The sequence below is a fragment of the Kwoniella mangroviensis genome, chromosome 3, assembly GCF_000507465.2.
Source record: "Kwoniella mangroviensis CBS 8507 chromosome 3, whole genome shotgun sequence".
NCBI lineage: Eukaryota > Fungi > Basidiomycota > Tremellomycetes > Tremellales > Cryptococcaceae > Kwoniella > Kwoniella mangrovensis.
The window spans coordinates 997,000-1,024,418 of NC_088829.1; the positions used below are offsets into that span (position 1 = coordinate 997,000).

General features: G+C 45.2%; 8 protein-coding genes across 8 annotated transcripts; 5 read left to right on the top strand and 3 right to left on the bottom strand.

The window, feature by feature from the left end:
• Positions 1-435: 435 nt before the first annotated feature.
• Positions 436-7,744, top strand: I203_108186 (uncharacterized protein; the record flags this gene model as incomplete). The annotated part of the gene is made up of 17 exons (XM_019148362.1): positions 436-2,311; positions 2,382-2,692; positions 2,759-2,836; positions 2,892-3,036; positions 3,108-3,236; positions 3,287-5,004; positions 5,083-5,274; positions 5,337-5,460; positions 5,519-5,634; positions 5,697-5,782; positions 5,845-6,041; positions 6,103-6,242; positions 6,315-6,441; positions 6,511-6,757; positions 6,831-7,109; positions 7,183-7,301; positions 7,407-7,744. The coding sequence occupies 17 exons, from the start codon at positions 436-438 to the stop codon at positions 7,742-7,744; spliced, it is 6,222 nt and encodes a 2,073-aa protein (XP_019002595.1).
• A 405-nt stretch (positions 7,745-8,149) lies between these two features.
• I203_108187 (uncharacterized protein) lies at positions 8,150-9,448 on the bottom strand (the record flags this gene model as incomplete). Its single annotated transcript, XM_019148363.1, has 5 exons — positions 8,150-8,461; positions 8,602-8,737; positions 8,809-8,888; positions 9,001-9,226; positions 9,315-9,448. The coding sequence occupies 5 exons, from the start codon at positions 9,446-9,448 to the stop codon at positions 8,150-8,152; spliced, it is 888 nt and encodes a 295-aa protein (XP_019002596.1).
• A 1,515-nt stretch (positions 9,449-10,963) lies between these two features.
• On the top strand, positions 10,964-12,618 carry I203_108188 (uncharacterized protein; the record flags this gene model as incomplete). The annotated part of the gene is made up of 11 exons (XM_019148364.1): positions 10,964-11,090; positions 11,150-11,191; positions 11,248-11,300; positions 11,364-11,631; positions 11,712-11,797; positions 11,859-11,939; positions 11,993-12,092; positions 12,149-12,217; positions 12,279-12,444; positions 12,516-12,543; positions 12,607-12,618. The coding sequence occupies 11 exons, from the start codon at positions 10,964-10,966 to the stop codon at positions 12,616-12,618; spliced, it is 1,032 nt and encodes a 343-aa protein (XP_019002597.1).
• Positions 12,619-13,277: 659 nt separating this feature from the next.
• On the top strand, positions 13,278-15,563 carry I203_108189 (uncharacterized protein; the record flags this gene model as incomplete). Its single annotated transcript, XM_019148365.1, has 1 exon — positions 13,278-15,563. The coding sequence occupies one exon, from the start codon at positions 13,278-13,280 to the stop codon at positions 15,561-15,563; it is 2,286 nt and encodes a 761-aa protein (XP_019002598.1).
• A 97-nt stretch (positions 15,564-15,660) lies between these two features.
• On the bottom strand, positions 15,661-18,995 carry I203_108190 (uncharacterized protein; the record flags this gene model as incomplete). The annotated part of the gene is made up of 9 exons (XM_065518342.1): positions 15,661-15,700; positions 15,791-16,158; positions 16,223-16,612; positions 16,677-17,075; positions 17,128-18,030; positions 18,082-18,147; positions 18,205-18,597; positions 18,657-18,737; positions 18,804-18,995. The coding sequence occupies 9 exons, from the start codon at positions 18,993-18,995 to the stop codon at positions 15,661-15,663; spliced, it is 2,832 nt and encodes a 943-aa protein (XP_065372707.1).
• A 356-nt stretch (positions 18,996-19,351) lies between these two features.
• Positions 19,352-22,773, top strand: I203_108191 (uncharacterized protein; the record flags this gene model as incomplete). Its single annotated transcript, XM_019148367.2, has 15 exons — positions 19,352-19,431; positions 19,484-19,570; positions 19,630-19,731; positions 19,790-19,933; positions 19,985-20,111; positions 20,165-20,251; positions 20,310-20,390; positions 20,448-20,690; positions 20,746-21,030; positions 21,081-21,362; positions 21,414-22,065; positions 22,126-22,215; positions 22,278-22,522; positions 22,581-22,693; positions 22,752-22,773. 15 exons carry the CDS (start codon positions 19,352-19,354, stop codon positions 22,771-22,773), a joined length of 2,640 nt encoding a protein of 879 aa, XP_019002600.2.
• A 418-nt stretch (positions 22,774-23,191) lies between these two features.
• On the top strand, positions 23,192-24,687 carry I203_108192 (uncharacterized protein; the record flags this gene model as incomplete). Its single annotated transcript, XM_065518343.1, has 6 exons — positions 23,192-23,417; positions 23,561-23,595; positions 23,667-23,751; positions 23,868-24,004; positions 24,075-24,213; positions 24,281-24,687. 6 exons carry the CDS (start codon positions 23,192-23,194, stop codon positions 24,685-24,687), a joined length of 1,029 nt encoding a protein of 342 aa, XP_065372708.1.
• A 250-nt stretch (positions 24,688-24,937) lies between these two features.
• On the bottom strand, positions 24,938-25,767 carry I203_108193 (RING-box protein 1A; the record flags this gene model as incomplete). The annotated part of the gene is made up of 8 exons (XM_065518344.1): positions 24,938-24,971; positions 25,032-25,047; positions 25,110-25,158; positions 25,215-25,243; positions 25,303-25,341; positions 25,432-25,482; positions 25,545-25,572; positions 25,678-25,767. 8 exons carry the CDS (start codon positions 25,765-25,767, stop codon positions 24,938-24,940), a joined length of 336 nt encoding a protein of 111 aa, XP_065372709.1.
• Positions 25,768-27,419: the final 1,652 nt, after the last annotated feature.

Genomic DNA, 27,419 nt, shown 5'->3' on the forward strand with positions numbered 1-27,419 from the left:
AAAACAAAAATCCTCGTTGAAAAATACAGAGACATGCCACGGAGATGGGACAGTACTCCGATATTCAACCGTACCTTGGAAAAGGACGCTAGTGTAGTTACGTAAAACAGATGATGCTACGCGACAAAGTAAAATCAAAAACATGCAACAAGCTGAAACGAGGGTACCCTTGATGTGTGTATTCAACGCACTGACCATCCATCCAATTATCAACAAGACTCGTTCCACCACCATCATCATCATCACCATCATCGACAGCCAATGTCCTAATGTCGACATAATCACATCCAGCTCCGAACATACATCTGCAGGCCCACTGCAATGTCCGACTGCGCCAGATCAGCAACCTCGACATCAACATAATCAACAATCAACAATCCCCTCAGCGAGATCAACAACAACGACTGGCCGACCAACGAAACAATCACAACGACAATGTCGGGAAACACGGATCAACACACCGAGGTATCGCCACCTCGCTCAACATCAGGATTGGGAAGATCTCCCAGTATATTCTCTTATCAGACTAGAATATTGAACAATCGTACACCGACAGGAGATAGACATGGCAATAATGCTCAGAGACAAACTCCCAACTCACTCTCCTCTTCAACCGCTTATACCTCATTGGCTTCTATGGTAGAGAATGATGGTAGACCTTCATCACCTTCTACACCTGTCAGGAAAGCAGTAGCAAGGATGGTTGTAGATAACGGCTCCCCTCCTTCGACAGCAGAGGAAGTGGGTAGAGCTAGATCAGGATCAGGTAGAGGTGTAGGTCTGGGATTTGGGATGGGAGGGAAACCTGGTCATGCGAAAAGTAGCAAATCTGTCGACTTGGTCAGAAATCAATGGCAAGCTAAGATAGATCAATTGAACAACAACAGCGATGAACCCGTCAGACCTCCTACTCCTCGATCTGTCAAAAACTCCGCCTTCTCCCCTCCTATGCCATCTTCTCCAACCGTCTCTTCAACAGAGACGACACCTTCAGCGACTCGTACTTTCTCTCAAGCTTCTAGTGCACCCATTGTACCGGATCAGACAGGTTCCTCGGTAGTCACCACAGCTACGAACGATACCTCGGCCACGGACAGCGGTGTAGGGAGATACAAGAGTGCATACATGGCTAAGAGGGCAGCGAAGAGAGCTACCGTTTACGGAGCAAGCAATTTCGACTCCGCCAGAATCCCCTCGACAACTTCCAATGGTTCTGCTGGTTCTGCTCCTCCACCTTCAATAACTTCCGCTGCATTCGACCGACCTACGTCTCCTTCAGTCTCATCTTACACCTCTATGCTCTCGCCTGACCCCACAGGAGAAAGTACAGCGCCTTCGGTGAGAGGTCAATCAGTGGAAGAGAGGTTGGCAATTGCCAAAGCCAATGCTTTGCGGAGAAGGGAAGCTAGGGAGAAAGCTAAAACTGGAGCTACTGTTGCTACTTCGTCATCTGACAAACCGGTCGAAAAACCTACAGTCCCATCAGAATTTGGAGGTACTTCATCATCCAAGGCGTCGCCATTCGCAAATTTATTCACTCCACCTTCGACGGACAACGAAGCTACACCTGCTACCTCATCGAAGACGATGTCTTTCGCCACTGCGCCGTTGACGGCTGATCATACAGGCACATCTACCCTTTCAAGATCAGCATACCGTTCCATTGTCACCGCCCCTACGGTCACCTCGTCACCGAGATATGTTCCGTCCGGTCTCTCCGCGTCGATATCTGGCCCTACGAAGGACGATGGACTGAATGCACCCTCAGCCCCTGGTAAAGATAAATATGGATCTATAAGTAAGACCGACCGGAGGAGATTGGGTAGACATCTACCTAGGATCGCTTCTGGTGGAGAAGGCTGGGATGGAGATACAGCCAAAGGTAATAGTAAAGGGCCTTCTGAGGGTAGAAGGGTACCTTCAACTCTCGGCAGAGCCTCAGAGATACCTAAGTCAGCAGAAGAGGAAGGTGAAAATACGCCACCAGCTGTATCTGTTCAAGAGAATAAGACGAACTTGAAAACACCTTCTACTCCTACCGCAAGCGTACGAAACAAGAAATCATTGGAAATCCTTGTTCCTTCCACTTCGCAAAATCACCTTCCCGTTCAACCCTCTATCCCAACAACCCCGACCACCAAACGAAGATCAGCTTACATGCCCTACACTCCCAAATCAACAATTGCCAATCCAATTGGACCGGCATCACCTCGAGTAGAATTGACTGGAGCAGAAATGAAGGGCTTGATGAGTGCTGTAGGAAGTCTGCCAGCTAGAGGAGCGAACAATGACGAGGATGATGGTGTGACTGGTCAGTATTGACTTGCCCTCTTGTGGTTATGTTTTGGAAAGCGTATGCTTACTCGGTTGTAAATACATAGGTATGTCAAATAGACTCCGATTGACTAGGTCTCGACTCCCACCTTCAGCATCATCTGCATCAGTCGCACCAGCCCCCCTACCTTCCAGAAGACTGGCTCAAACCAACTGGATGGATAAGCATAGACATGCTATAGCCGCTTATGAATATCTATGTCACGTCGGTGAAGCTCAACAGTGGATCGAAGGATGTTTGGAAGAGGAATTGCCTTTCGGTGTCACCGAGATGGAAGAGGGTTTGAGGGATGGTGTAGTCCTGGCGAAGTTGGCAAGGGTGTATGAGGGCGAAGCGGTAGTGAGGAAGATCTGGACTGTGAGTTTTCATCTGATAATAAGCTATATACGGTGATTTGCTGATCGATGGTGACCCATACTCAAGGAATCGAAACATCGATATAAGCAATCAGACAACATCAATTATTTCTTGAACTTCGTCAGAAGCGTGGGCATGCCGGAGGTCAGTTGATTTATGACTCGAGAGGTCAATGAAAGCTGAAACCAACATCACACAGACCTTCATCTTCGAGTTGACTGATTTGTACAACAAGAAGAATATCCCGAAGGTCATCTTCTGTATTCATATCCTAAGTCACTTGCTCGCTCGACTTGGTCGGGCTGAAAGGATCGGTAATTTGGTTGGACAATTCGAGTTTACCAGTAAGTTGAACAGCTCTTGGGTTGTAGACTCATCAGCTGAATGAAGTCCACTGACTGACGAAATCATCCAGGCGATCAGCTGGCTGCTACGCAGAAAGGTCTTCAGGGTGTGGCTATGCCCAACTTTGGTGATGCTAGCAACTCGTTGGCGAAAGAAGCGAGCTGGGAGCCCGAAGAACCAGAAGAGACTGAAGATGAGAGTAAGTGGACCTTCACGACTCAAGTGAATGAAGCTGACCTGATGTTATAGGACGAGACCGTGAACTCCTTGAGTGTGAATCATCCATCATCGACCTTCAGCGACATCTTCGAGGTAGACTTGCTAGAATGCGTGTGTCCAGAACTCACGCTCAACTCGAACTTGCCGAACCTATCATTGTACGGTTCCAAGCTAGAGCAAGAGCGTCTCTCGTTCGTAAAGGTATGAAAGCAGAACGAGACGAGCGAAAACAACTTCATGGGTTTGCTAAAGCCATACAAGCTGTTGCTCGAGGCCATACTTCAAGACAAAGATGGGTCACCAAAATCAATGCTATTCATGCTTCTGACCAATCTATAGTTGGTGTCCAAGCTCAGGCTAGAGGTATGATCACCCGAATTAGGCGCTCGCTGGAGCAGAATAGACTGGACAAGTCTATAAGGGGTATCGTTGGTCTTCAAGCCCAGTGCCGAGGAAAACTTGCGCGAAGGAACAGGCAGTCTCATCGGCAAATCCTTGCTCATCCCGAAGTCATACAATCCGTTTCTACTCTTCAGGCAGCTCTGCGAGGTAGATTACAACGTCAAGCAGCAGCCAGACAGCAACGTGTCATCCATGGTCAAGTCGCTACCTTCACCTCACTCCAAAGTCAACTGCGAGGTGCTTTGGTACGAAGACGTATTCGAGCTCAAGAACAAAAGATGGACGATGCGACCGATTATGTGGTAGCTATCCAAGCTGTATGTCGAGGTGTTCTTGCTCGTCAGAAGAAACGCTCTTTCACCTCAACTTTACAGCAAGTCACTCCTGCTATTTCGTCATTACAAGCGATCGCAAGAGGACGATTGGCGAAACAAGCTCACAAGAATATGCAGAAAGCTCTAGCTAAAGTTGAAGTGGCAGGCTCGGTAGGAGGTCTACAAGCGTTCTTGAGAACTAGATTAGCCAAGAAGCAAACGACGGAGCAGAAGAAGAAATTAGAGTTCGTCCAACCTGATGTTATTGGGTTCCAAGCTGTTGCTAGGGGATATCTGGTCAGAGAAGAGTATCGAGAATGGAGAGATTATCTGCATGATGGCAAGACCATTGGTGCATTGGTATTCCTTCAATCTTTAATTCGAGGATTCTTGGCAAGACGAAGATTATACATTCACTCAAGCTATATACATCGAAATGTTGATAAAGTCATCAAGATCCAATCACTCTGGAGGGGTAGAGTCCAACGACAAATGTATGAGAAGCTCGTCACGGGATACAATGTTGATGTGCCAACTATCCAAAACTACATGCACCTGTTAGACAACACCGAATCTGACTTTGCGGATCAAGTTCGTATCGAAGCATTGAGAGGACAGGTGGTAGATCTGATAAGGGAGAATCAAGGATTGGAAACTGAAGTAAAAGAATTAGATACGAAGATTGCTTTGATCATCAACAATAAAATGTCTTTCCAGGAATTAGCAAGGGCGAAACACCGTTCGAACGAACAGAGTAATTATGTCACACCGAATAACGATCCTTTCTCAGGTGGTGTACATTTAGATAGAACCAATCAGAGGAAATTGGAATTGTTCGAACAGCTTTTCTTCATGCTACAGACTAAACCTGAATATATATCTAGATTACTCAGAACGTTAAGCATCAGTGCGAATATGGAAGAAGATGAGAAAGCGGAAAAGGATAGGAGATTGTTGGAGGGTGTTACGATGATTTTGTTTGGATTTGGTCATGAGAGGAGAGAAGAGTATTTGTTCCATAAATTACTTCAGGTGAGTGTTGCGCTTCTCTTTCTGCTTTTTATCGGAATGTCAGATCGCTGACTGTCCTTATTTTGTACCCTTTGATAGCTGGCCGTGCACGAGGAAATACTACTCGCACCCACACTTCATGACCTTGCTCATTCACGATTTGCTATCAATTCGGTCGCAGCTCAATACATCAAACCTTCTCTTACGCCTTACATCCAAGATGTATTATATGATCATATTATGAGGATCGTTGGAGCACCTGATTTAGATTTGTGTACGGACCCTGTCAAAGTTCGTGTTCGATTGTCATCTTTGATTTGAAGACTTGTATACTGATGACAACTGTGATATAGATATATCAAAGCATAATCAACGCCGAGGAGACTCAGACAGGTGTCCCCTCCCAATTGCCAAGAGACAGAAATGCGGATCAGATCTTACAGGAAAATGCCACTGCCCGAGCCATCTTCATCAGGAGTGAGTTTCAGCATCCTTGAATGCTCTTGATTTTTCAGCTAACAAACCCCATATAAAGATCTTCAAGAGCTGAGAGCTTTGACCGAATTCTTGGTCACCGGTCTGATCGATTCTCATGCGAGATTACCCTACACGATTAGGTTGCTAGCTAGAGAGGCGTTATTGGCGCTCCAGGTGAGTAGATCGGACACACAGGATAGTTCGTTATCATGTATACTGACTAATCTCATGTCAAGACCAAATTCCCTGAAGCCACCGACGAAGAGCTGGTACCAGTCGTTGCCAGGACAGTGGTATTACCATTCATCTTACCTGCTATCATGTAAGCTATACTTGTTTTATCGGAAACAACAATTGGCTGATCTATGGATGCACCTTTCACAGTGCACCTGAACAATACGGCTTAGCACCTGATGGAGTAGCACCTCAAGAACGAAGAAATCTAGCTGAAATCGCTAATCTCGTATCTCATGTGGCTGGTCAACAGTACACTGATACTCCTGATCAGAGATTGGTCAGAACACCACTAGAAGCGTTCATCAGTGCTTCGGCCATGCCATTTAGGGAATGGATCTTGGATGGTAAGCTGCTCAAACGATTGTGGTATATCAAGGCGAAAAGCTGAATTGACCTCAATCATAGTGGCCGATGTCGAACACGCTGAAGGGCAGTTCCATGCTCACGAATTGTTCGAATCGACTATCGAAGCTAAACCTATCAAGATCACGAGGCTGGATATTTATGGTATGCTGAGTATGCTCATCCAGTATGTTCCTGTTGTTGTGAGTGTTTCGGCCATTACTCCTAGACTACTCTGTTTGAACAGCTTATGCTGATGCGGATGACGTGATTAGACGGCTGGCAACAGGAATGATCCTATTCAAGGTATATTACGGGAACTTGAAGGCCCACCTATAGACTACGACAGAAGTAAGAATACAGTCAATCTACGATTGACCAATAGGCTTGCTGGACCTCAATGTTAGTATCGCTTTCAGGTGAAAAGGAGGGAGAACATCAGCTGAAATTATGTGTTTGTGCATTACACAGCTGGTGACCCAAATGCAATTGAAAAAGCAGACTGGGTCCAAGCGAAACGTCATGTCCTGGCTGTCCTACGAGTTCAGACCGGTAAAACCCTATATGACGTGTTGGTTTCTCGACCCGAAGAGATACACGAACAAATGTGGATCGAGGAAGTGCATCGTGATATAGCGCTGGAGAATGCTAGATTGGCGAAACATGGCTTACCGCCCACGCCTGTTGAGCAGATGTATCAGATTGAAAGTATTCGATCGTGAGTAGCATTTTCCAACAAGGAATAGGGAAGATGATAGAAATATGCTAATGCATCTTGTCTTTTTACGTAGCCTCCCATTCCACGAAGTGAAATCCAGAGCTATTGAATTCTGCATGAAGCTCGAACGATCCGGTAAATTATCCCGAGAAGATAATTTACAAGGATTATTGGTATCGATTACATCCGACATAAGACAGAAGCATCATTTGAGAAAGATGAGAAAAGATAATTTGAATGGGATGATCAAGGCATATGAGGATATGACGAAGAAGAAGATGGATTACGAGGCTCAGATCAAGACGTATCATGATTATATTGATGGTGCTATGGCGGAATTACAAGCTAAAGGGTGAGTCATAGTCTTCAAACGATTGGTGTTGATTTTACTGATGATTGATCATCATTGTCAATGTGATGAACAGGAAAAAGAAGCCGATGTTCATGAGTAAACAATATAGACATCAGAAGAGTCAACAGAGACAAGGTAAACAAGCTAAGTTTGGGAGTTATAAATACACAGCAGCGGATTTGTATGAGAAACGTGAGTCGCCTTACTGCCCCTAAATGTATACCCTTCGTATATACGTATCTACCTATATCAGCCTGGATTATAGCTGATATTTAATAACGTGATGTGATATTTTAGGTATCTTATTATCCGTCAATCAATTCTCACCTCGTCAATTCGATAAATTATACATCGTGATAGCCTCGAACGAAGTGGGAGTATTCAGACTTGAATTATCTTGTCCTTCGTCCGTATCTGGTGGAGGAGGAGTGATGGGTGATGATGAGATCCGAATGGAAGATCTGCTAGGAGCTCAATATGAGAATAAAGAGAGGTTGGATATGTTTGAAGGTCAAGCGGCTTTCGCGTTGAATATGCTGATTCATCAGATTAACAAGAGTGAGTGGTGGTACGGTAGTGACCTGAAATGCTTGATTGATACTGATGTCTTGTGGGCAGAATTCTACGCTTCGTAGTCATGAATTATCGGATACACGGACCGAGTGAGAAAGGATTTGGTGGGAAGATATTCTAATGGACAATTATATTTTTTTTCGTTTTATTTGGTCATATGGCAGAATGGTTGTCATTGTGGTATATCATCGACGTCTTCGTTATTCTTCTGACGATCATCATGAATTTCAAGTTACGTATTGAAGGAAGAGCGTTTGAATATGCATGATGATGGTCAATGATAAAGCAGAATACATCCTATCATGATTGATCAATGCTAGTTCATGAGTATGAGAATGCTACAATGAAAGTAGATGAGGTATGAGATGACAGTTGAGACGATTGTTGTGAAATGCATGTTGATGTGATGCTTGAATTCTATAAATGTCTATATACGCATTCTCCGTTCTGATCCGATCCGTCTAATATCAATCATGTCGGTTGCAACTTGATATCGTCTTCTCACCTGGATCTTCCTGAGTATTTTGCTGGGGCTGCTGCTCCTTCTCTCTTCGCTCTTGGGATACACTCTTTCCCAACCCTTCACCCATCCCATCTCCAGCTGCACTCGGCGGGTTCTTTACATTCCCTTCTTCCGCTGTACTAGCATCGGCGGCCAGGGCATCGTGAATGTTTTCGGGTTTACCATGTTTTCTCCTTCGTCGTCTTGCTAGAGGATTTAAGATGATAGCGAGGAGAATGACGATGGTGTCCAAAACTACCACTAGAGCGTAGGATATCTGAATTCCAAATGCTACTATCAGCTGATGTCCTTACTGTCACAAAAGAAAGAACACAGAGAGGGGGAGAGAGGTCGATGTTGTGAGATTGGAGGAGACAGGCTTATTTGGGAAGGCAAAGGAAAGGATGACAAACTTACTAATCCCAAAATATCCAATTCGGATCTACAGAACAGACTCGCCAAAGAGAATACTCCACCGAGCGTATCGACAATCATGAACATCATGGATATACCTAATACTTCTCTGAATTTCCATATTTCGTAGTATTGGGGTCTATGCATGTGATAAAAGATCATGTTAGTATCGATCGATTGTCAGTGTCATGCGTTACTGGTGGGACTCACGCCAAGGCGATCGCTAGGAGGACGGCCGATATGATACCGTACATCTTGATAGGCCAATTCACACCGTTATCTTGACCGGCCTAACACATGCGCAGTCACAATTAGCAACGCAAGGATTGATCGTATTGAGAGGATACCACCAAGTTTTGTTTGATGGTTGAATGTGTTTTAAAAGGAGATTTATCCACTCACCCAGATCGCAAATACACTACCTGTTTCGAATCCAGCAAACACCAAACAGAACCCTACAAAGAACAAAATCGTATTTCGCTTTGACCATTTGTGGGAGTAGTATAATATCTGACCTGTCGATATGGCTGCCAGCACTCCGAAAGCTTGTGGTTGAATTTGGAGTGGGATAGATAATCGTTGGGCGACGACGTATGACCCTAAGAAGATGGAGGCGAGAGCCCATATGCTAGGTCATATGATAACATCATTAAGTGAGTAAACTGAATTGCGTTACACGAATATGAGGATGGAAACGATTTGTATTCGGTACTTACGACATCAGTCCTGCTGACAAACCCGTAGTGGACTTGGTACGATGGGATTTGATGATTTGAGGTATGATCTGTACCATCCACATCACTGCTCCGATCGTCGCTAGAGCATTCTCCGCTCCTGGTCGTTCTTTCATCGTGCTACTATCTCAAGCCTCTGTATTTCAATTGGGTAACTTGATGAGGATTTGAGGCCGGATCGTTCAGAAAGGTGAGCGTGATAGCTGAACGAAAGTTGATCCGTGCTCACAGGATGTCTCGATGATTGTTCAAGTGAGGTCGCTCTCTGAGCTAGTTTTATACACGGATACCAGTATGATATGCACAATACTATATACAATTGTCCAATGATGAGATGAGATGAGATGAGATGTCTTGAATTAGGGTGATCACACGATTAGTTGTAAGCTATGTGATGGATGTCTCCTCCCCGAATGAATAAAGTGCGATGAGATGAAATCATCGACTTGAAAAAATGTGAGATTGGCGATTTAACCGGGGTTTACCTGACTGATGGCCGGGGGATGTTCTATTTATCGCACACATCCGTACAGTTGGTGCTTGGCTTTGCCAGCAGGTGACAGGTGTTGGCATCCCGCAGGATGAAGAGAATGAGAATGCGCAGAGATGTAGTAGGCGAGATATGCGATGGGCGTCGATCTCAAGAAGATTTGATGACCGTCAAGACATGACACAAAGGACTAGTATCACTGGACAGTCTCATAAAGCGTCGTCGAAATCTCTCGATGTTTACATCAGGTAAGTGAGTTGTAAAGGAAAGAAATAGATCCGCTTCAAGAGATCAGCTCATCGAGTCATGTATACAATCGAACAAGTTACACGTAGCATCATATCCACAAAAAGGTGTTCGCCTGTCTCCGAAGAGATCAGCTACTTCACCTTTCGGACGGGGTCTCAAACATGGAACTCTTGGCCCCCTTGCAAAGGCGTTTTTGTCTTCCGGCCTGCTCAATTCAGAATGGTCTGATCAATACGCATTCTGCATTCCAAGAATGAAATTAAGACTTGTCTTGTTCATTGTAGGGCAGATATAATCTGCCCCGGAACTAGTGTTCAGGTTTATACAACGTTTTCGAACCGTCGTTCTCAAACTCAACTCGGACCTATACGTAGATAGATTGATAGCTGGTACAAAACCGTCAAGTCATCCCCATCCTGGGATACATCCGTGAGAGGGGCTCTTTTTGCCAGGGACATAAATGCGGACCAAACTCAAACGATGAGCTTGGGTCCTACCAAGAGGCCTGAAGCCTGAAACCACGTGCAAGTCGTGTGGCAAGTCAAGTGAGGAAACATTACATGAATTTCAACGGCGGCGATGTGCGACTGGAATAGGCAATAATAGGCAATATTTCACTTTTTAATGGTACGATGGCTTATTTACTCACTCGTATTCAGGAAACGAAAGGCTCGAGCGCGTAGCTCTAGGAAAGAGAAGGATCGTTCGATAATTTATATATACATCCATCTAATCACAATCAAGTCATACAAGACAACGATCACATTCCTACATTCCCCTCACTCTTGACCACTCCACCCATCCACCTACTTCAACAGTATAGCTCAAAGCAAGTGACGTTCCCTTGGCCAGTAGACACCGCTCGCTCATCGCTGACATACAACCTTGACAGATGCCCGCCGACGCTCGTTCCGCTGACCGTGTCTCCAACTACAACAAGTTCTGGGAACAGAAATCTGCCAATGACAATGAGTCTCACAGAGCCAACAGGTTAGATCAATATACCGAAGTCGTCAATGGTGAGTCGCGCATTGTTCTGACGTACAACAGTATATAAACTAAACTCGTGACTTTCTAGGTTACTATGACGGTGCTACTGAGCTTTACGAGTATGGTTGGGGTAAGTCAGCTTTTCCGAGGACTATATCGTTTTTCATGAGCTGATTATCCGTACAGCTGAATCCTTCCACTTCTGTCGATTCTACAAGGGAGAAGGTTTCCTCCAAGCTGTAAGTCAAATTCTTTACATGAATTACTATCATCGACTTATTCGTACTGACTCTTTTGTTTAGCTCGCTCGACACGAACATTACCTCGCATCAATGATGCACCTTAAACCCGGTATGAGAGTCCTCGACGTAGGATGTGGTGTCGGTGGACCAGCTAGGGAGATCTCAAGATTCTCAGATGCTACCATCGTCGGTCTCAACAACAACGATTTCCAAATCGGTCGAGCTACCAACAAAACTAGAAAAGCTGGCTTGAGCGATAAAGTTTCTTTCGTTAAAGGTGACTTCATGAAACTCAGTGAACAATTTGGTGAAAACTCCTTCGACGCTGGTGAGTTAAACTTCCCCCATTTTGCGCACACGTACAAACATACATACATGCGGGTAAGATGCTAATGAGAGAGGGAATAGTTTACGCTATTGAGGCTACCTGTCACGCTCCTAATTTCGAGGGTATCTACGGAGAGATCTTCAAGGTGCTTAAGCCTGGAGGTGTCGTGAGTACTCGTCTGTCTGTCTAGAAGATTCAGGGAACGCCGCTAATATCGAATCTGCCAGTTCGGTGTCTACGAATGGTGTATGACCGACGAATGGGACCCCACCAACCCTAAGCACAAGGAGATTGCTCACGGTATCGAGGTGAGTTGCCTCAAGCTTTCCCGCCAGACTGACCAGCTCACGATACTGTACAGGTCGGTGACGGTATTCCGGAGATGAGAAACTTGACTGCTGCCAGGAACGCTTTAAAGAGCGTTGGTTTCGAGATCGAGCATGAGGAGGATCTTGCTGATAGTGGGTCGAATTCCGCCGTTTATCATGATGCATAAGTTGACTGACAATCACAATAGGAGGAGATGTTGTGCCATGGTACTACCCTCTCGAAGGTGATATCTGGAAGGCTCAAACCGTGTGGGATAGTAAGTCGACTTTCGTAGCCAGCTCTAGCATAAGTAAATGCTGATACGCGTAATCTCGTAGTGTTCACCTGTTGGAGAACGAGTAAGATGGGTATCTTCGTTACCCAAAATGCCGTTTGGGCTCTTGAAAAGGTCGGTGTTGTGCCCAAGGGTACTCACAGTGTTGGTGAATCTCTTATCGTTGCTGCCAACGCTCTTGTCGCCGGTGGTAAGACCAAGCTTTTCACGTGAGTCTTGTCACAGAGGTTCTCATCACATGCTCGAATCGTCTCTGACGATCAAATTGTGCCGCTCGCAGTCCTATGGCTCTCTGGATCTCTCGAAAAGTAAGTTACACGGCGTACTTTTGCCTCGTACAGGCCAGACGCTGAATTCAGGTATTTCCCTAGCCCGCCAACTAGACCATTTGTACAGAATAGATATATCTTTTCTCTATATTGCAGATCGTTCTTGGAATCGGAGGACATTCCGTACGCATACCCTCTTCCGTCTTCTGTCATGCACACATCGGCGTTATTGGTTCATCAAGAATTGAGGATGTGTGGTACCTTGGTTTATTTTTCCGCCAACCCCAAAATCTGTCACTAAGGAATTACTCAATTCCTTAGAACCTGTTACTGGATGTCATGCCAATGGCTTGTACACACGTACTAACCAGTAACATTGGCTTCTTCAGGTAAATTATCTCTATAACACTATGGAATGTGGCTTGATTCAGATATTTCGATACCGGCCAGAAACCGTTACTGATTCAGTCATTTACTAATCTTTTGAATGAAGATCCACTTGGGATCAGTGAAACAACCAAACTAGGAGGCTAATGTTTACGTTCTTTCCTCCTTCAAATGAATAAACATATGTTGAGACTACGCTAAATATCGTGCACACGACCTTTTCGGTTTTGATTTTTATAGATAGATACTGACTGCGCAAGTGATCTCCTTGGCATCTTTACTTTTGGGTTTCCCTTCTTTCCATTTCCACTCCTTGGGCCAACCTCTCCAAAAATCATATACATTCATCATATCGTCTGGTAAACAGGTTACATTCATTTTCACCAATGTCAACATCCTATTGTCATACAAACCATCATCATTCTCCTACACCAACCATACATCACTTAATACAGAAACGAGCCAACGCAATAAGTTCAATTCCATTCTCACAAACTACCACCACATTTATCAATTCACCTTCGCCTCTAGTGGCTCCTAGGGGAATGGGAATTGTCGAGGTTTCACCAACGGCATCTTCACCTTCTTTGTACTCTAGAGTAGGGCATTCCAATTCTCCTCAAATATACGCTCGTAGTCAGATGATCAAGACATCGAGAAAGTTGCAGGTTTTATCGGAATCAGAAATGACGCACAGATATTCAGTAGAAGACGAGCCATACCATCATGAAGAAGAGGCGGAGGAAGAAGAAGAGGAAGATCCAAGGAGGATGTCGATGGTTGGTGGACCGAGAGTGAGGAAATATACACAAGTACCGTGGGAAGAAGAGGACAATGAGGCACAATGGTCGATGGTCACCCAAAACCCAATCTCTAATCATAGTCAAGCGGGGGGAGTGACAGTAGTAGGTTCAGCGGATATGTTCAGTGGATTCAACAGAAGCAAACCAAGCACGACTCCCAGTGGCTATGGTAAGAATATCAGATCGACTGGAAGAGAAAGAGAGCAAAGTACGATATCGACCACTTCGACCATTATGTCCAACTCGGATAGTTCTTCTCTCAATGTTTCGTCGACAAAAAGAGGTCTAACTCAGATATTAGGTGTAACTTCCAACAAGGATAAGGACAATGACCACGCAAAACATTTGGTACCTTCTGCTTCGGGATTGAGTTTAGCCAGTAATCAAACTTCTTCAACTTCATCGACTTCATCTTTTTTATCTGATTCAACTCCTATCACACCAAAGTTGAAATCTACCAATGCCATCCAAATTGGTGTTTCACATTTGCCCAATATCAGCGACAAAAGTGATAAAAGGATCGATACCTTCCATCAAGGTGAATATGAGAATTCGGATGCTAGCTCGATAGGACTGCTACCGGCTGTGATACCCAAATCGAGTGTCCTTTCGACGTATAAGAAACCCCAATCACCACTTATCGATAATCTTACTCTCACTCCGACTCCCGGTCCTGCTGGATTCACAGCGAACGAGAGACCACTGATGAACAGCGGGTCACCAGGGTCTGGGCTGATCACTCTTGAAGCGGCTCAAGAGAGAGAAAGACAGAAGAGTCAGAGTCAGTCACAAAATCAAAGTCAAATGCGCTCGCACGAGACGATCCACACTCAATCTAGTACACACAGTAGATCAACGACTTCTATCTCTATCGATCAGCAGAAAAGACCTTTGACCACCTTTTCTATCCCTCCTATACCTGACGACCCAAATGCCCATGTCTTACGTCCAACCACTTCATGTACATCCACATCCTCACCACCTAATAAAGTGAAATCAAAGAAATCAGGGTTGATGAGATTATTCAACAAGTCAGAGAAAGATAAGTCAGCCCATAGCAATAAACCTGTACCGGCTTTACCTCATACAACCAATAGTACCAATGCTAATGGACCAACGATGACTCCTTCATTGAAAGGTAGAGATGGTGTTAGTAGTAGAGCAATGTCAATTTGGTCTTCTTCTACAGCTACAACTAACGAAAATTCGACTTCGACTTCGACTTCGACAGGAACTGTACATGGTGAAAGTGCGGTATGGCCCTCTTCATCCCACAAGAAGAGTCAAGGTGTACCCACACATGGTGGTCAAGGTGAAGATGAAGAGAAAAGACAATTGGAAGTATCATCATCATCGACTCTCCAACCTAAATTGGAATTACGTCCAATCAGTATGACTTTCTCGAGAGGTTTACCTGTAGATTACCTCGTCAACCCACAACATTCATATACAAAGAGAAACCAACCCGAAGACGATCCCCCTATCCCCTCGGTACCTTGTACACCCACTTCATCAATGACGAAGAAGAAACCCATTCCTGCTGATGAAGAAGTGGTGGATAAGAAGAAGATGATGAACGTGAAAAAAGCATTTACAATTCAGATATACGAGTTGGAAGCTCAGATCCGCGAATTGAAAGATGAATTGAAAGAGGCCCGAGCGAGAAAAATGTTAGAAGGGAATTGTGATAAATGTGGATGTACTTGTAATTTCATTCAAGATCAAGATGATAAAGATGATAATATATTATTGAATGTTGGATCAAACACAAGTGGGAATGGGAATAGGAAAGTGATAGATAGAGCTAGAGTGAAGACGGCCGGGGCAAGAGGTGTTTTCGGCTCAGGTAGTTTGTACGAATGGGAATAAACCAGAAAAAAAACACATAAGTCGCATATGCAAGTACACATGTAATAAAGATGATATAAATGCTATAATTGATACCAAAACATATCATATTATCAAACTAACCTCTGCCTGCACGTCTCTTCTCCTTTTGTTTCTCCCTGTCACCCAAAAAGCAACCATCAGCTTGCATTTCCATTTCAAGATACGAATTCAATGGGTAATGGCATTCCAAGTATTCATGCACTCACCTTTGCATAGCCTTCTCCTCTGCCCGCTCAACATTTATAGACCCTTCAACCTTCTTCATCCTAGAATTATAATCTCTATCTTTCTCAGCCTGTTCCCTAGCTTTCTCACCAGCCAAGAACCTATTGTCCTTCCTGAGTTCCCTGATCGCTCCCTTTCGTTCTTTCTTGTACAGCGCTTTGAGTTTGGCGGAGGCATTACGCTCCACATCGGGATCGTAATGTTTGCCAGGAGCAAAGTTCTCTTCGAATTTAGGTGCGTGAGAGGCGATGGGTATGGGTTTATGCGCCTGGAGAGTGAGTGGTCGGCGAGATGCTCTAGCATGGGTGAGTGATCGCGAGAGAGAGGTGTATGCCGCGGCGTGAAGTGTCTTTGATAACAAACGTAAGCTTTCGAGTATCCGTTCAAGGTCCACCATTGGTTTCGTGTCTCACCTTTACTTCCTGAGATAATTTCGCTACTCTACATCCTTCCAGCACTTTAGCCAAAGGCTGGATCAGCTCGATGAAAGCTTCCGACGAGGCGTACATTGTTGCGAACGTCTGAGATAGCTTGAAAGCGACCACAAGCAGGTTCACCTTTGTCTGCTCGGCTTGCTCGTGGCTCAATTCTGATTGAGCCGAATTGATGGCTTGAGATAGATTGACGGGTTGTTGCGGAGCAGCGGCGGCCGAAGGGTCGACGTATAAGTCCACGTCGTTGGCTTTCGAATCGGGATATGTCTTGTTCACTTCGAATCCTTTTCTTCTCGGAAGAATCGCCAGTATAGAAGAAGCAACAAAGTTCACCGCTTCTGGCAGAACTCGATTCGACAACACTTCATACTGTTTAAGGATATAAGAACATCAGCTTAATGACCTGGGTACTAATTACATTGAACGTTCTCACCTGAGCCAAGATAGAACATAAAAATAACCCAGATGCAATATCGGATGTAGATCGAATTCTACCTTGCGCCAGATATTGGCCAATGAGTAGAACAGCGGGCGCGACGACAGGATGAGAGAAATCACTGGTTGACCATATCGATCCGATCAAACGAAGTAGGACCAATTCAGGACATCCAGGGAAAGTCTTGGACCCCTTTTGCGAAGCTCCTTTTGCTAGTCCTCTAGTCAAATTCTTCTGCATCAACTTGATCTTATCGATGGAATGACCAGCGGCTGTTAACGCATTAAGCTTGACGAGAGCGATTATATGAGGTGTGAGCTGAGAGATGAGTATGAAAGGAGGGGTAGGTCGAGATGACAGAATCAAGAGGTAGTCAATCAAGACACCGAGGAAGTCCTAGAATACAACCGTCAACTAGTTTCACATGGGAGTTAGACAGTTTACGTACTTGTAATTTCTCCTTGTTTCCTGCAGCCAGACTAGGATGATGCAAAGCACGTATACGCTGAATTACCGTTGGTAAAGCAGAGTCTTCGAGACCCTCTAGGATATCTTCGAACTCTTCTATGCTGGAAGGACAAGGGAAAGTAAAGGGAATCTCTTTCGTCTTCTCGGGTTTAGCGACTTTCTTGCCTTTGCTCTTCTTTACAACAGCTTCAAAGTCCTCTTCATCAGCTTCAATGAGTTCGGGAACATCCTCATCGTCGAGATCTTCCATATCTGAATACACTTCACTATCATCCTCGTCCATTTCTTCATCCTCCTCATCGCCTTCTTCCTCGTCTTCACTTCCTTCCTCATCTTCATCGCCATCACCATCCTCCTCGTCCTCTTCGCCATCGTCGTCTTCCTCGTCCGATTGGAGACCCATAGTTTCAATTTCCTCTCTCGTTATACCTGGACCGAGGAGAGTGTCATCTTCGATATAATCATCTCCCAGATCGTCCGCATCAGGTTTCCTATCACTTGTCTTTCTCTTCTTCCTTGATCCATCTCCATCTTCATCATCACTGACGCTTTCTCCCCTCATCCTCCTCAGTCGTTTGGCTTCTGCCTTTTCCAAGTTCTCTTTCTCTTCTAGAGCTAATTCTTCTTCTGTTTTGGTCCTATCCTTTGGCTTCGCTCGAGCGTCGAAAGCCAGACTTCGAACGACCTGATCGTAATCTACTTCCTCTTCCGGTACTGCAGCTACAGCAGGAGCAGCAGTAGGTTGACGGGATGTACTGGCGAAGTTAGATGCAGCTGGTCGAGCAGGTGCGCTGTCCTGTAATAGCGCTCTGAGATCATCGAGGTCTTCATCAAGCTCATCTCGAAGTTCGTCATCCGCTTCTTTTTGTTGTTGACGCTCGTACTGCGATTGTCTCAGCTACATCTTTAAGAAGGTGAGGGGCTCTTAGCTTACTTTATACTCCTTACTCTTGGCGATAATCTCCGACATGACTTCCGCTTTACTCTTCTTCTTTTCAGGCTAATGAGCAGGTGTGTCAACTTTGTCCATCCCTATCATCGGAATTAGTTGACTCACGACTTCTTCCTCTTCTTCTGCTTCACCATCGAATCCACCAAAATGAACTTTGTTCACTGTTCTCCTGTCGACTCTACCTTTATCTTCATCCTCCTCATCTCTTTCACCGAAACCTTGAGCTTCGAAATCATCTCCTGGTAGATCCATCACACTCCTTCCACCGTGTGTAAGGCCGCCCAGAGCGAAACCTTCATCAAATCCATCCAGACCATCTTCTTCATCTTCTAGATTGAAGAGACCTTTCTTCCCTTGACCCCTTTGTCGTTCTCTAGTGTATCTTTCCAACATACGATCTTCGAGTGATAATGTAGGATCATTCTCACCAAATCGTCGATCTCGGAAAGTACCTGTGTGATCACGTAGTTGATGTTCTGGTAACAAGCTTTTCTTGCGCTGATTTGATGTAGATAAGTCAGCTGAAGCTCGGACCCAAGCATTGCAAGCTGACTTACCTGCTCGAGGCCCGCTTGTTTACTTGCACTGGGTCGTCCAGTAACACCTTTCAGATTCCTACCTCCGACATCATGTTTAACCTATGATGTATATCAGTTACTCTCATGTGGTGCAAAGAGATCTCGGGCCAGCCGAATTTGACTTACCTTGGTCTCACGTTCATCGAATTTGTTCAAGCTCTTCCTGATCTCTTCCAACTTATCCAACTTCTTTGCTCTATCAGTTTCCCTCGCACCTCCTTTCTTGTAAGCTTTCTTGTCCTTCTTTGAGAAGTTTTTCTTGTTCAGCCCTGCAGAATTGAGAGCCGATTTCAGCTGCGATAGCTGAGATGGTGCCATGGCGTATCGAGGATTCCGATGAATGTGATATTGGGATGCAAAAGGGATTGAAAGATGATAAAAGTTGCATTCCTCCTGGGTGGACATTGGGAACAGTTCAACTTTCAACTTTTACGACGGAGATCGAGATGTACTCCGTGTACGAGAGAAGTGGATGTCGGTGATCGCCGAATTAAGGGATGCAATGTTGACGTATAAGCCAACAGCAATAGCAAGCACGATATGCCCACCTTGATCATCCTTGCATACTCCATTCAGCTTCTTCCTCATCAGAGTATAGACCCATACGATGCCCAAGTAAGCCGAAGAGTAGATTAGACAAGACTTGGAAGTACTGGAGACGGACACCAGAGACAATGCAGGTCGATCCTTCCCGGGATAAGGATTACTCCTTCGCCCGGTTGTGTGATCTGAAATCGCATGTCACGCTCAAGATGTAAGTATCTTCTTTCTGATTACAGGCCAGAGTACTTACATAGCTCTGTCAGTACATCACTTGAAGGAAATATACCGAGGAGAACCTACACCGATGCCTTGAAAGATCCAGACTTGCTTCATGCAGGAATACAACACGAGTGAGTTCTCACGTCGTCCGCTTCTGCCGACTACTTGTCAAGCTGATGAAAACCTGTAGTGGACCTTCGGATCTTTACATCACATGTCAGCTATGGGCGAACGGTATACAGTATACCCTCCCTTTCCGGACCGCCTGGAAAGACTTCCCCAGGGGTTATACGTAAGTTCTACTATTGTCGAGTAGGTGTGATAGAGGTGCAGACTAAGTATCCGTTCAGCTGGAACCAGACTATCATACTCCCAATAACATACCCCTCCTTGCTCCTGACCTCTCAGATATCATTCACGATATGGGACTGTCAAGGTGCTGGTAAACCTGTACCTATCGGAGGCACGACCATGAGCTTATTCACTATGAAGAGGTTGGTTGCTTCAACTTGAATGTCCTGCTTCTACTGATATCCATCATTTAGGACATTGAAACGGGGTCAACAACGTCTATATGTACATCGCGGAGTCGAAGCTGACCCAAAGCCCAACACGGCTACACCAAGTGAATCGGAGGGAGAGGCGGATGATGAAATGGGTAGATTGGAAAGGGTGAGCTAGCTGTTGAATCCAGAATGAAAATAGATAGCTCACTTTTGGTAAAGCTGGTGAAAGATTTCGACCGTGGGGATATAGTGAAGATAGATTGGCTGGACAGGATTGCTTTCAGACAGATAGAGAAGGTTCATGCCGTAGGTCCCTGCTTCCATCTTGGCCATATATCGACTGACTAATATCTACGTTCTGCAGGCCGAATCAAGCAAGTCCGACAAGTTATACCTCTACATTGATCTACCAAAGTTCGATTTCCCTGTCGTGTTCTCTGAACAAGTAAGACTTCGTCTGAATTCCACATCGCTATATCCACTGACAAGTGCATCTCTACAGGAAAGCTCGATACCCCTACCACCAGCTCCCATACCTCATCCCCTTCCACCAAATCAACAGCAGCTTTCGGGAGTTCCTCCTCATCTCTTATCCTCAGACCCTTACCTTTGGCGAACATATGATCCCGACGCTTGGCGAGAGAATCCGGTAGAAGTCAAACATAGGAAATTACTACGTAGTCAACGACTGGGAGACGAAGGCAGAGATCTGAAACCTGGACCAGCTGAGCGTGATCGACTGAATGTGAGTTTGTCCCGCCATGCAATCGGTCTTCGATGTTCGACTGACCATATTATAGGAGATATTCCGATTACCTCCTACTTCATCTCTTTCTGCGTTGGATAAAGACCTTTTATGGAAATTCAGATTCTCTCTCTTCCGTTCTCCTCGATCGCTTACTAAATTCCTCAAATGTGTTACATGGTCAGATCCAGTGGAAGCCAAACAGGCTGTTGAGAAGCTGTTGCCTTTATGGGGTCAAGAGGTTGGAATGGATGATGCGCTTGAGTTGTTGGGCCCAGGGTTCACGGATAAAAGGGTTAGAGCTTTCGCGGTAAAGCGTCTGGAAAGAGCAGATGATGAGGTAGGTCTATGCGTTTCTTATATACATCCACCAAGCTGATTCGATATCAGGAACTGCTGTTGTATCTGCTACAACTCGTTCAAGCTCTCAAATTCGATATGACGACTTCGAAATCTGACTCGCTGAGGGGCAGTCGGTCGCATAGAAAGCGAGATGCAGCAGTAGATGAAGGAGATAGTGGTCTATCACAGTTTCTCATCGATCGAAGTGTCGCGAATCCGGTGCTCGGGACTAGCTTCCATTGGTATCTTATGATTGAATGTGATGCCAGTCAGCCTGCTGGGAAAATGTATGCGAAAGTCGCTTTCAGGTTTCAGACGCGACTGTCTGAGGTGAGCTATATACATATTCTACCGTATGCGGCGAAGCTGACACCCTCGCAGACTTCCGAAGGTACTGCTCAGCGAGATATACTGAAGAGACAAGGTCAGCTAGTTGAAGCTCTTTCTGCCAGATCAAAGGAAATACGTAACTCCAAGGATTCGCGTTCGAAGAAGATTGAAAAGCTGAAGGCGTTTCTGGCTGATTCGAAACATAATTTGTCGCCTCTTCCTACTCCTTTACCTCTACCTCTCAATGCTCGTGTCTCCGTCACGTCGGTCACTCCCGATAAGTCATCAGTCTTCAAATCCAACCTTCTTCCTCTGCTTATATGGTTCGAAACTACCGATTTCACTCGTGACTCTGAAGATGAAACAACGCCCGAAACGCCGGTCAGCATCACCCCGGACTATCCCATCATCTTCAAGAACGGCGATGATCTGCGACAAGATCAATTGGTCATACAGCTGTTCACCCTGATGGATCGATTATTGAGGAAAGAGAATCTCGATTTGAAAATCAGTCCTTATAGCGTATTAGCTACGTCAAAAGCGGAAGGTATGGTGCAATTCGTGCCTAGCAAAAGCCTGGCGGCAATCATGGCGGAATTTGGCAGTCTGCAGAATTACTTGAGACAGGAACATGCAGATGATGGTGCACTTGGTTCATATGGAATTGAATCGGGAGTTATGGATACGTTTGTCAGAAGTTGCGGTAGGTGATCCTGTCTCAAGGCTACAATCCAGTGCTTCAAGCTGACGTTTTCTTCGATAGCCGGATATTCGGTGCTCACATACGTGCTAGGTGTAGGAGATCGGCATCTGGATAATCTGATGTTGGCTCCCGACGGGCATTTCTTCCATGGTCAGCTAAAACAACGATCGCACCTGAATAAAACCGAAAGCTGACAATGTCATGTATCGCAGTCGACTTTGGATACATACTCGGAAGAGATCCCAAACCTTATCCACCTCCTGTGAAAGTCTGCAAAGAGATGGTAGATGCTATGGGAGGAACTCAATCAACTCATTATGCTCGATTTCAAAGTCTCTGTTATACCGCTTTCATCGGACTGAGGAAGAATGCCAATTTGATATTGAACTTGGTGGCGTTGATGGTAGATGCTGGTATCCAGGATATACAGTCTGAACCCGATAAAGCGGTATGGAAGGTGAGCTCGTTGATCGATTGATGCCAGATGCAGAAGTTGACAGATGTGGGTCTTGTAGGTTCAAGAGAAGTTTATGTTAGATCTTTCGGAGGAAGATGCTATCAAGCAATTCGAAGCATTGTTGAATGATACCTCCTACTTGACTATTGTATTTGACAGGATCCACGATCTGTGAGTCGATCATCTCATGACTTTACGAGACCAAGACTGACGAAGCTTGGTAATACAGAGCGCAATACCTTCGTGATTAACAATTTAGTCCAGCTTCCCTCTTTCCCGTCTGTTGCGTTTCCGAGTATATACCTTGCACATCATCGATACCCTTTCTCTTTGGCTGTTGTATCCTCTTCTTTTAAATAGCCAATACATACTGAGAGGCGGAAGACTGTTCTCATGCACTCATTCAAGATTGTAATGTCACGTTTGTTATTTGTTTTGGAACTGGAATCCGTATCCAGGCACGTAAACAAGCATCGATCGAGATGCCGAAAAAATCTAATAGTTGGGGGGACCACCCAAAATCAACGTTCGACTTTCATCTTGTTTTCGTTTGCATCTTACACCATATTGACTGGGATCGCTATTGTCAACCGTTGTACTGTCGTTTAGGGGGAATACTCACTTGCAGAGTGTGAGATTGATCGTAACCTAGACAGAGAACGATTGGTCATGGCCCGCCCAGCAACGTTCGCTTCGGCACTTACACTTTCGACCATCGCCCTAGCCTCCAAGACCTTCCTCCGATTGACCACTAAGAAATACGAAGTCAAAGGACTACCGATACTCCTCGATGCTCTGAGGATACCGCACGATGGCAAGGGCAAGGGCAAGGCTATAGAGGGCTTGGAGAAGGATGGGGATACTTCGCAATTGAGCCGGAGGGGGATAGTCACCGGTGAGTCGGTAAAGAATGATCGTATGGTGTCACTATGTTATATCACACTTCTATCTCACTCGTCAATACTCTTTTTGCTATTGCGATGGTGTATTGAGCGATACTGATGTTGGTCGTCGCGTTGCCCTTCTCCCTACTCACAGTGTGTAATCATAACTCAGTGTGTGACGATCCAATGGTATGTCACCTTCCTCATCAGTAGCGATTCCTTCTACAATTGATGATTTTATTGTACTATAAACACTATAGATGTGGTCTCTCATGCCTCTGTCAACATACTTCCCATTCGCTACTCCCTCTCATACATGTAGGAACTCGAGGTGGACATTAGGAGGTGGGTCCATCATCTCATGCACCTAAACCGACCTCAACTCGACTCGTCACTATCGACCGTCCGAACCCAACACACTCGAGATGATGAGTCGGTATAGCTGATATCCCTGATCATAGCCTCCGATATCATGTTCACCAAACCCCTTCATTCCAGATTCTTCAACCTCGGTCAAGTGATAGAAACGCATAGAGGTGGAGGGATCTTTCAACCTGCTGTGGATCGCGCTGTCAAATTACTACAGGATGGCAGTTGGGTATGTTCACCGGGATTTCTCCTTTCAACCTGACTTGCACACGGATAACTGATGAAGTTTGGGATGGTAGATACATATATTTCCAGAAGGAAGGGTCAACCAAGAACCGACCAATCCCGACGGTGGTCTGTTCAGATTCAAATGGGGTATAGGGAGGATCATAATGGACTCGAAAGTCATGCCTGAGATAATACCGATTTGGATATCCGGTGGGTTTCGTCTTCTATCTTTCATCTTCCTCATCGCGAATAAGAGCTGAACGACTCGGGGAACTAGGCTTCGATCAGATATTGGACGAAAGGAGGGGATGGCCGAAACCCATACCTCGTCCCGGAGCCAAGATCAGCATCACCGTCGGGCAACCTCTGACATCTCAGATAGAACCTCTGGTGAAAGCTTGGCGGGCACTGGCAGATAAAGAAGTGGGTACGGTTGGTGTAGGTGGAGATTGGAAGCAGGAACAGATCAGGGATACAGATACGCTTGGGCATGTAGGAGATGTACAGAAGGAGATCAGGAGTAAAGGAGACTTGTCAGATGGGAGGGAGAAAGAAGTGAGAATCAAGATTACCGAGCTCCTCCAGCAAGGTGTGAGTGATCTGGGTAAAGAGGTGGAAGCGAAAGAAGGTAGATTCGAGAAAGGGTTATGGTCCCAATCGACCAAGAGAGTCAAACCGGAATGAGATAGAAAGTAGAGGTTCCAATCGGATATAGACCGTATACACAACTTACAGGAGATAGGCAGATCACAGATCACAAACATATACGCATACTTGCATTCATCATTGCCTTCGTCATGTACATGATCATTACTTGGTGCACCTAGTTTCTCATCAGATCTATCATACATTTCGTTTCATAATGTATACAAGGTTGGTCAGGACATATGGATGGAAGGGAGGAATAACTGAGAGGAATCTAACTGAATGTATCTTATCGACCGTATTTTTGAAGTTCCCATTGTCGACTGAAATGGCAACATATCAGCTAAACCTTGCATCGATGGGAAGAGTTAATTGCAGCTCACTTGTCAAGGGGACAGACTGAGAGTAGCACAAAGAATCATCAGCAATCCCTTAGCTGATCATGGATCCAGTCCACTCACCATGTCGAGTTTTGAGCCATCGAGAGATACAGTGGAAATGGAATGCGTGCTAGAATATGTGTCAGTCCTGATGGCGGCAAAAGAGGAAGATTCTATAATACGAACATTGCAAATACCCCAAGCGACAGTACATCCTGTGCGGTCTCGGATCAGCTGCCGTCTTCTTGACCTTCTACACGAACATGTAGCTTACCTTCGTTATCAGCTCCTTGATTCGCTTGACATTCAATACCTGAAGTCATTATTGCCATTAGCTTATATGTTTATCTCATGAGATATGGGTCAGAAAGCGGAGGGAAGTGTTGGCTCTGGTATCACCCACAAAGATCCATGATGTGGTTCCTGCAGATTGCACAATTGTCCACGACGATGTCTGTGTGATTTGTCAGTTCCTGCCAAGTGCGATCATATCGCGAAGGCGTTGATTGAGCTTACCCCAAGCCCAAAGGGCTACAGCATTCCACTAGCATGGATTCAAAGGTCAGCGAGGTTCTTCCTCAAGAACTTACTGGTTCTGAGTCTAGAAGGCAGGGTTGAGGGGATCTTCCTCATGTTCAAGCTGACTCACCTTCTTCACTTCAAATCTAGGTTTCTTGTCATCGGAAGCTTTGACGACCTTTCCGGAGGCTGTTGCTGGAGTGGGTGTATCAACGTCCATTTTGTCTTCCTGACTCTTCTCTCCGCCGGTCGTGGAGTGTATCTGTGAGAGGATGATGAGGAAGAGGAAGAAGGGTGGGATTGATCGTCAAGCTTCAAGTTATAGATAGGTATTGCAATTATGCACATGTACCTCGAAGGTTGTCTGTCGTTGTCCATTCCTCTCCTCCACCGGATACGGAGATCACCACACAGTCCGCTCAACAGCACGTAGGACAGTCCTTCTCAAGTGGCAAATCAAAGTGGCAATCTCGTACGCGTACGCGGTACGGTCGAAATTTCGAAAATCATGTAGAAAATATTTAAATACCTTGAAAAGACTTCCGATCACGGATAGTGTGACAAGGTGGTACGGATCAATCGTGACATGTACAGAAAGCATGGAACCCCCACTCAACAGCCTTGAAACAGTAAACGCACGAGTCGACGCGAGGTAACGTCGTGAATTCACCTTTCAAGCATTTATTATGAATCTTCCGAAAAATCACCATTCTTCACAAATCGGTTGCCAAGTCTGGATTTAGAACGGGTTCACAGGTGAACTCTGCTGATTGCCGAGGTACTCATTAATAATGGTTGTTATACGATGTGGGCGCAGATTCCTCTCGAGATGTCAGCAGATCATCCAGTTCCTGTCCCTCACCAGAATACGGGAGTGGAGTAGAATGCAATAAATATTAACTGATTAACATCTGGCCGGACCGAACCGCCGGCAAGCCAAACAAACAATTGGAAAATTACGTTGTTTCCTACTTCCTTAAAGCTTGATCCTGATAAGTTACCTTCTCAATTCTGGACTTTTGGGCGCCGCCCCCACCTGGCGCAGCCCACTGATCATGTACATTTATTCTTTGAAAGGGTAACTATGTACCTAGACGATCGACAGGGACGGCTTTTGCTGCTGTTGACCATTAAGACAAACACGGTAGATCATGGAACCGACTTAAAGTCGCGCTTTGTTGATGTTTGGGGCGGACTAGACCCTCTCTAAAGGGATGTTACTGTAGCAATTATCACGCCATAGGCTATCCAAGCGGAACAGTGGGACACGAATCGTAATGATAATTTGATGCTCTGACAAGGGACGCTAGAACGGGCTGCGATGAAATGAAAACCGTCGCATCTCATACCTTCTCAAGCCTCAGGAAGGCTTTTCCCCATCTTACTAAGACGTCATCTCCCTTTCAAGGTATACCTTTGAGGAAAATTATCTGTCCTTCGCGCAGTCTCGTAGATTTTTGTAATTTCGAATTGAACATCCAGGCGATGGGGGTTATGCCAAATGTTCATTGGATTTATCGTAAAAGTTTGGAACATGTCACCATCGTTCAAGTCCTGAATAAGCATAAACGGACAAAAATAATTTGATTTTGCCGAGTCTTGGGTATTCGGATACAGTACATTCCTACGTATCCTCAACTGATAGGCTGGATTGAATCTCGACCATGAATAAGATTCATTACCTGATTGAGATTTTTGATCGTCAACGAACCCTCAAATGACCTGTCAAGTGTGAAGATCCGGCGAATTTTGACGGGACAGTTTTATACATATGTACGTACAAACGTCGTGAGAGCTGATCACACGATGTTTCTTGTTTTTTGAGTCGACGTCTGAATACGGGAGAGCCGACACGATAGGAACCGAAGATTC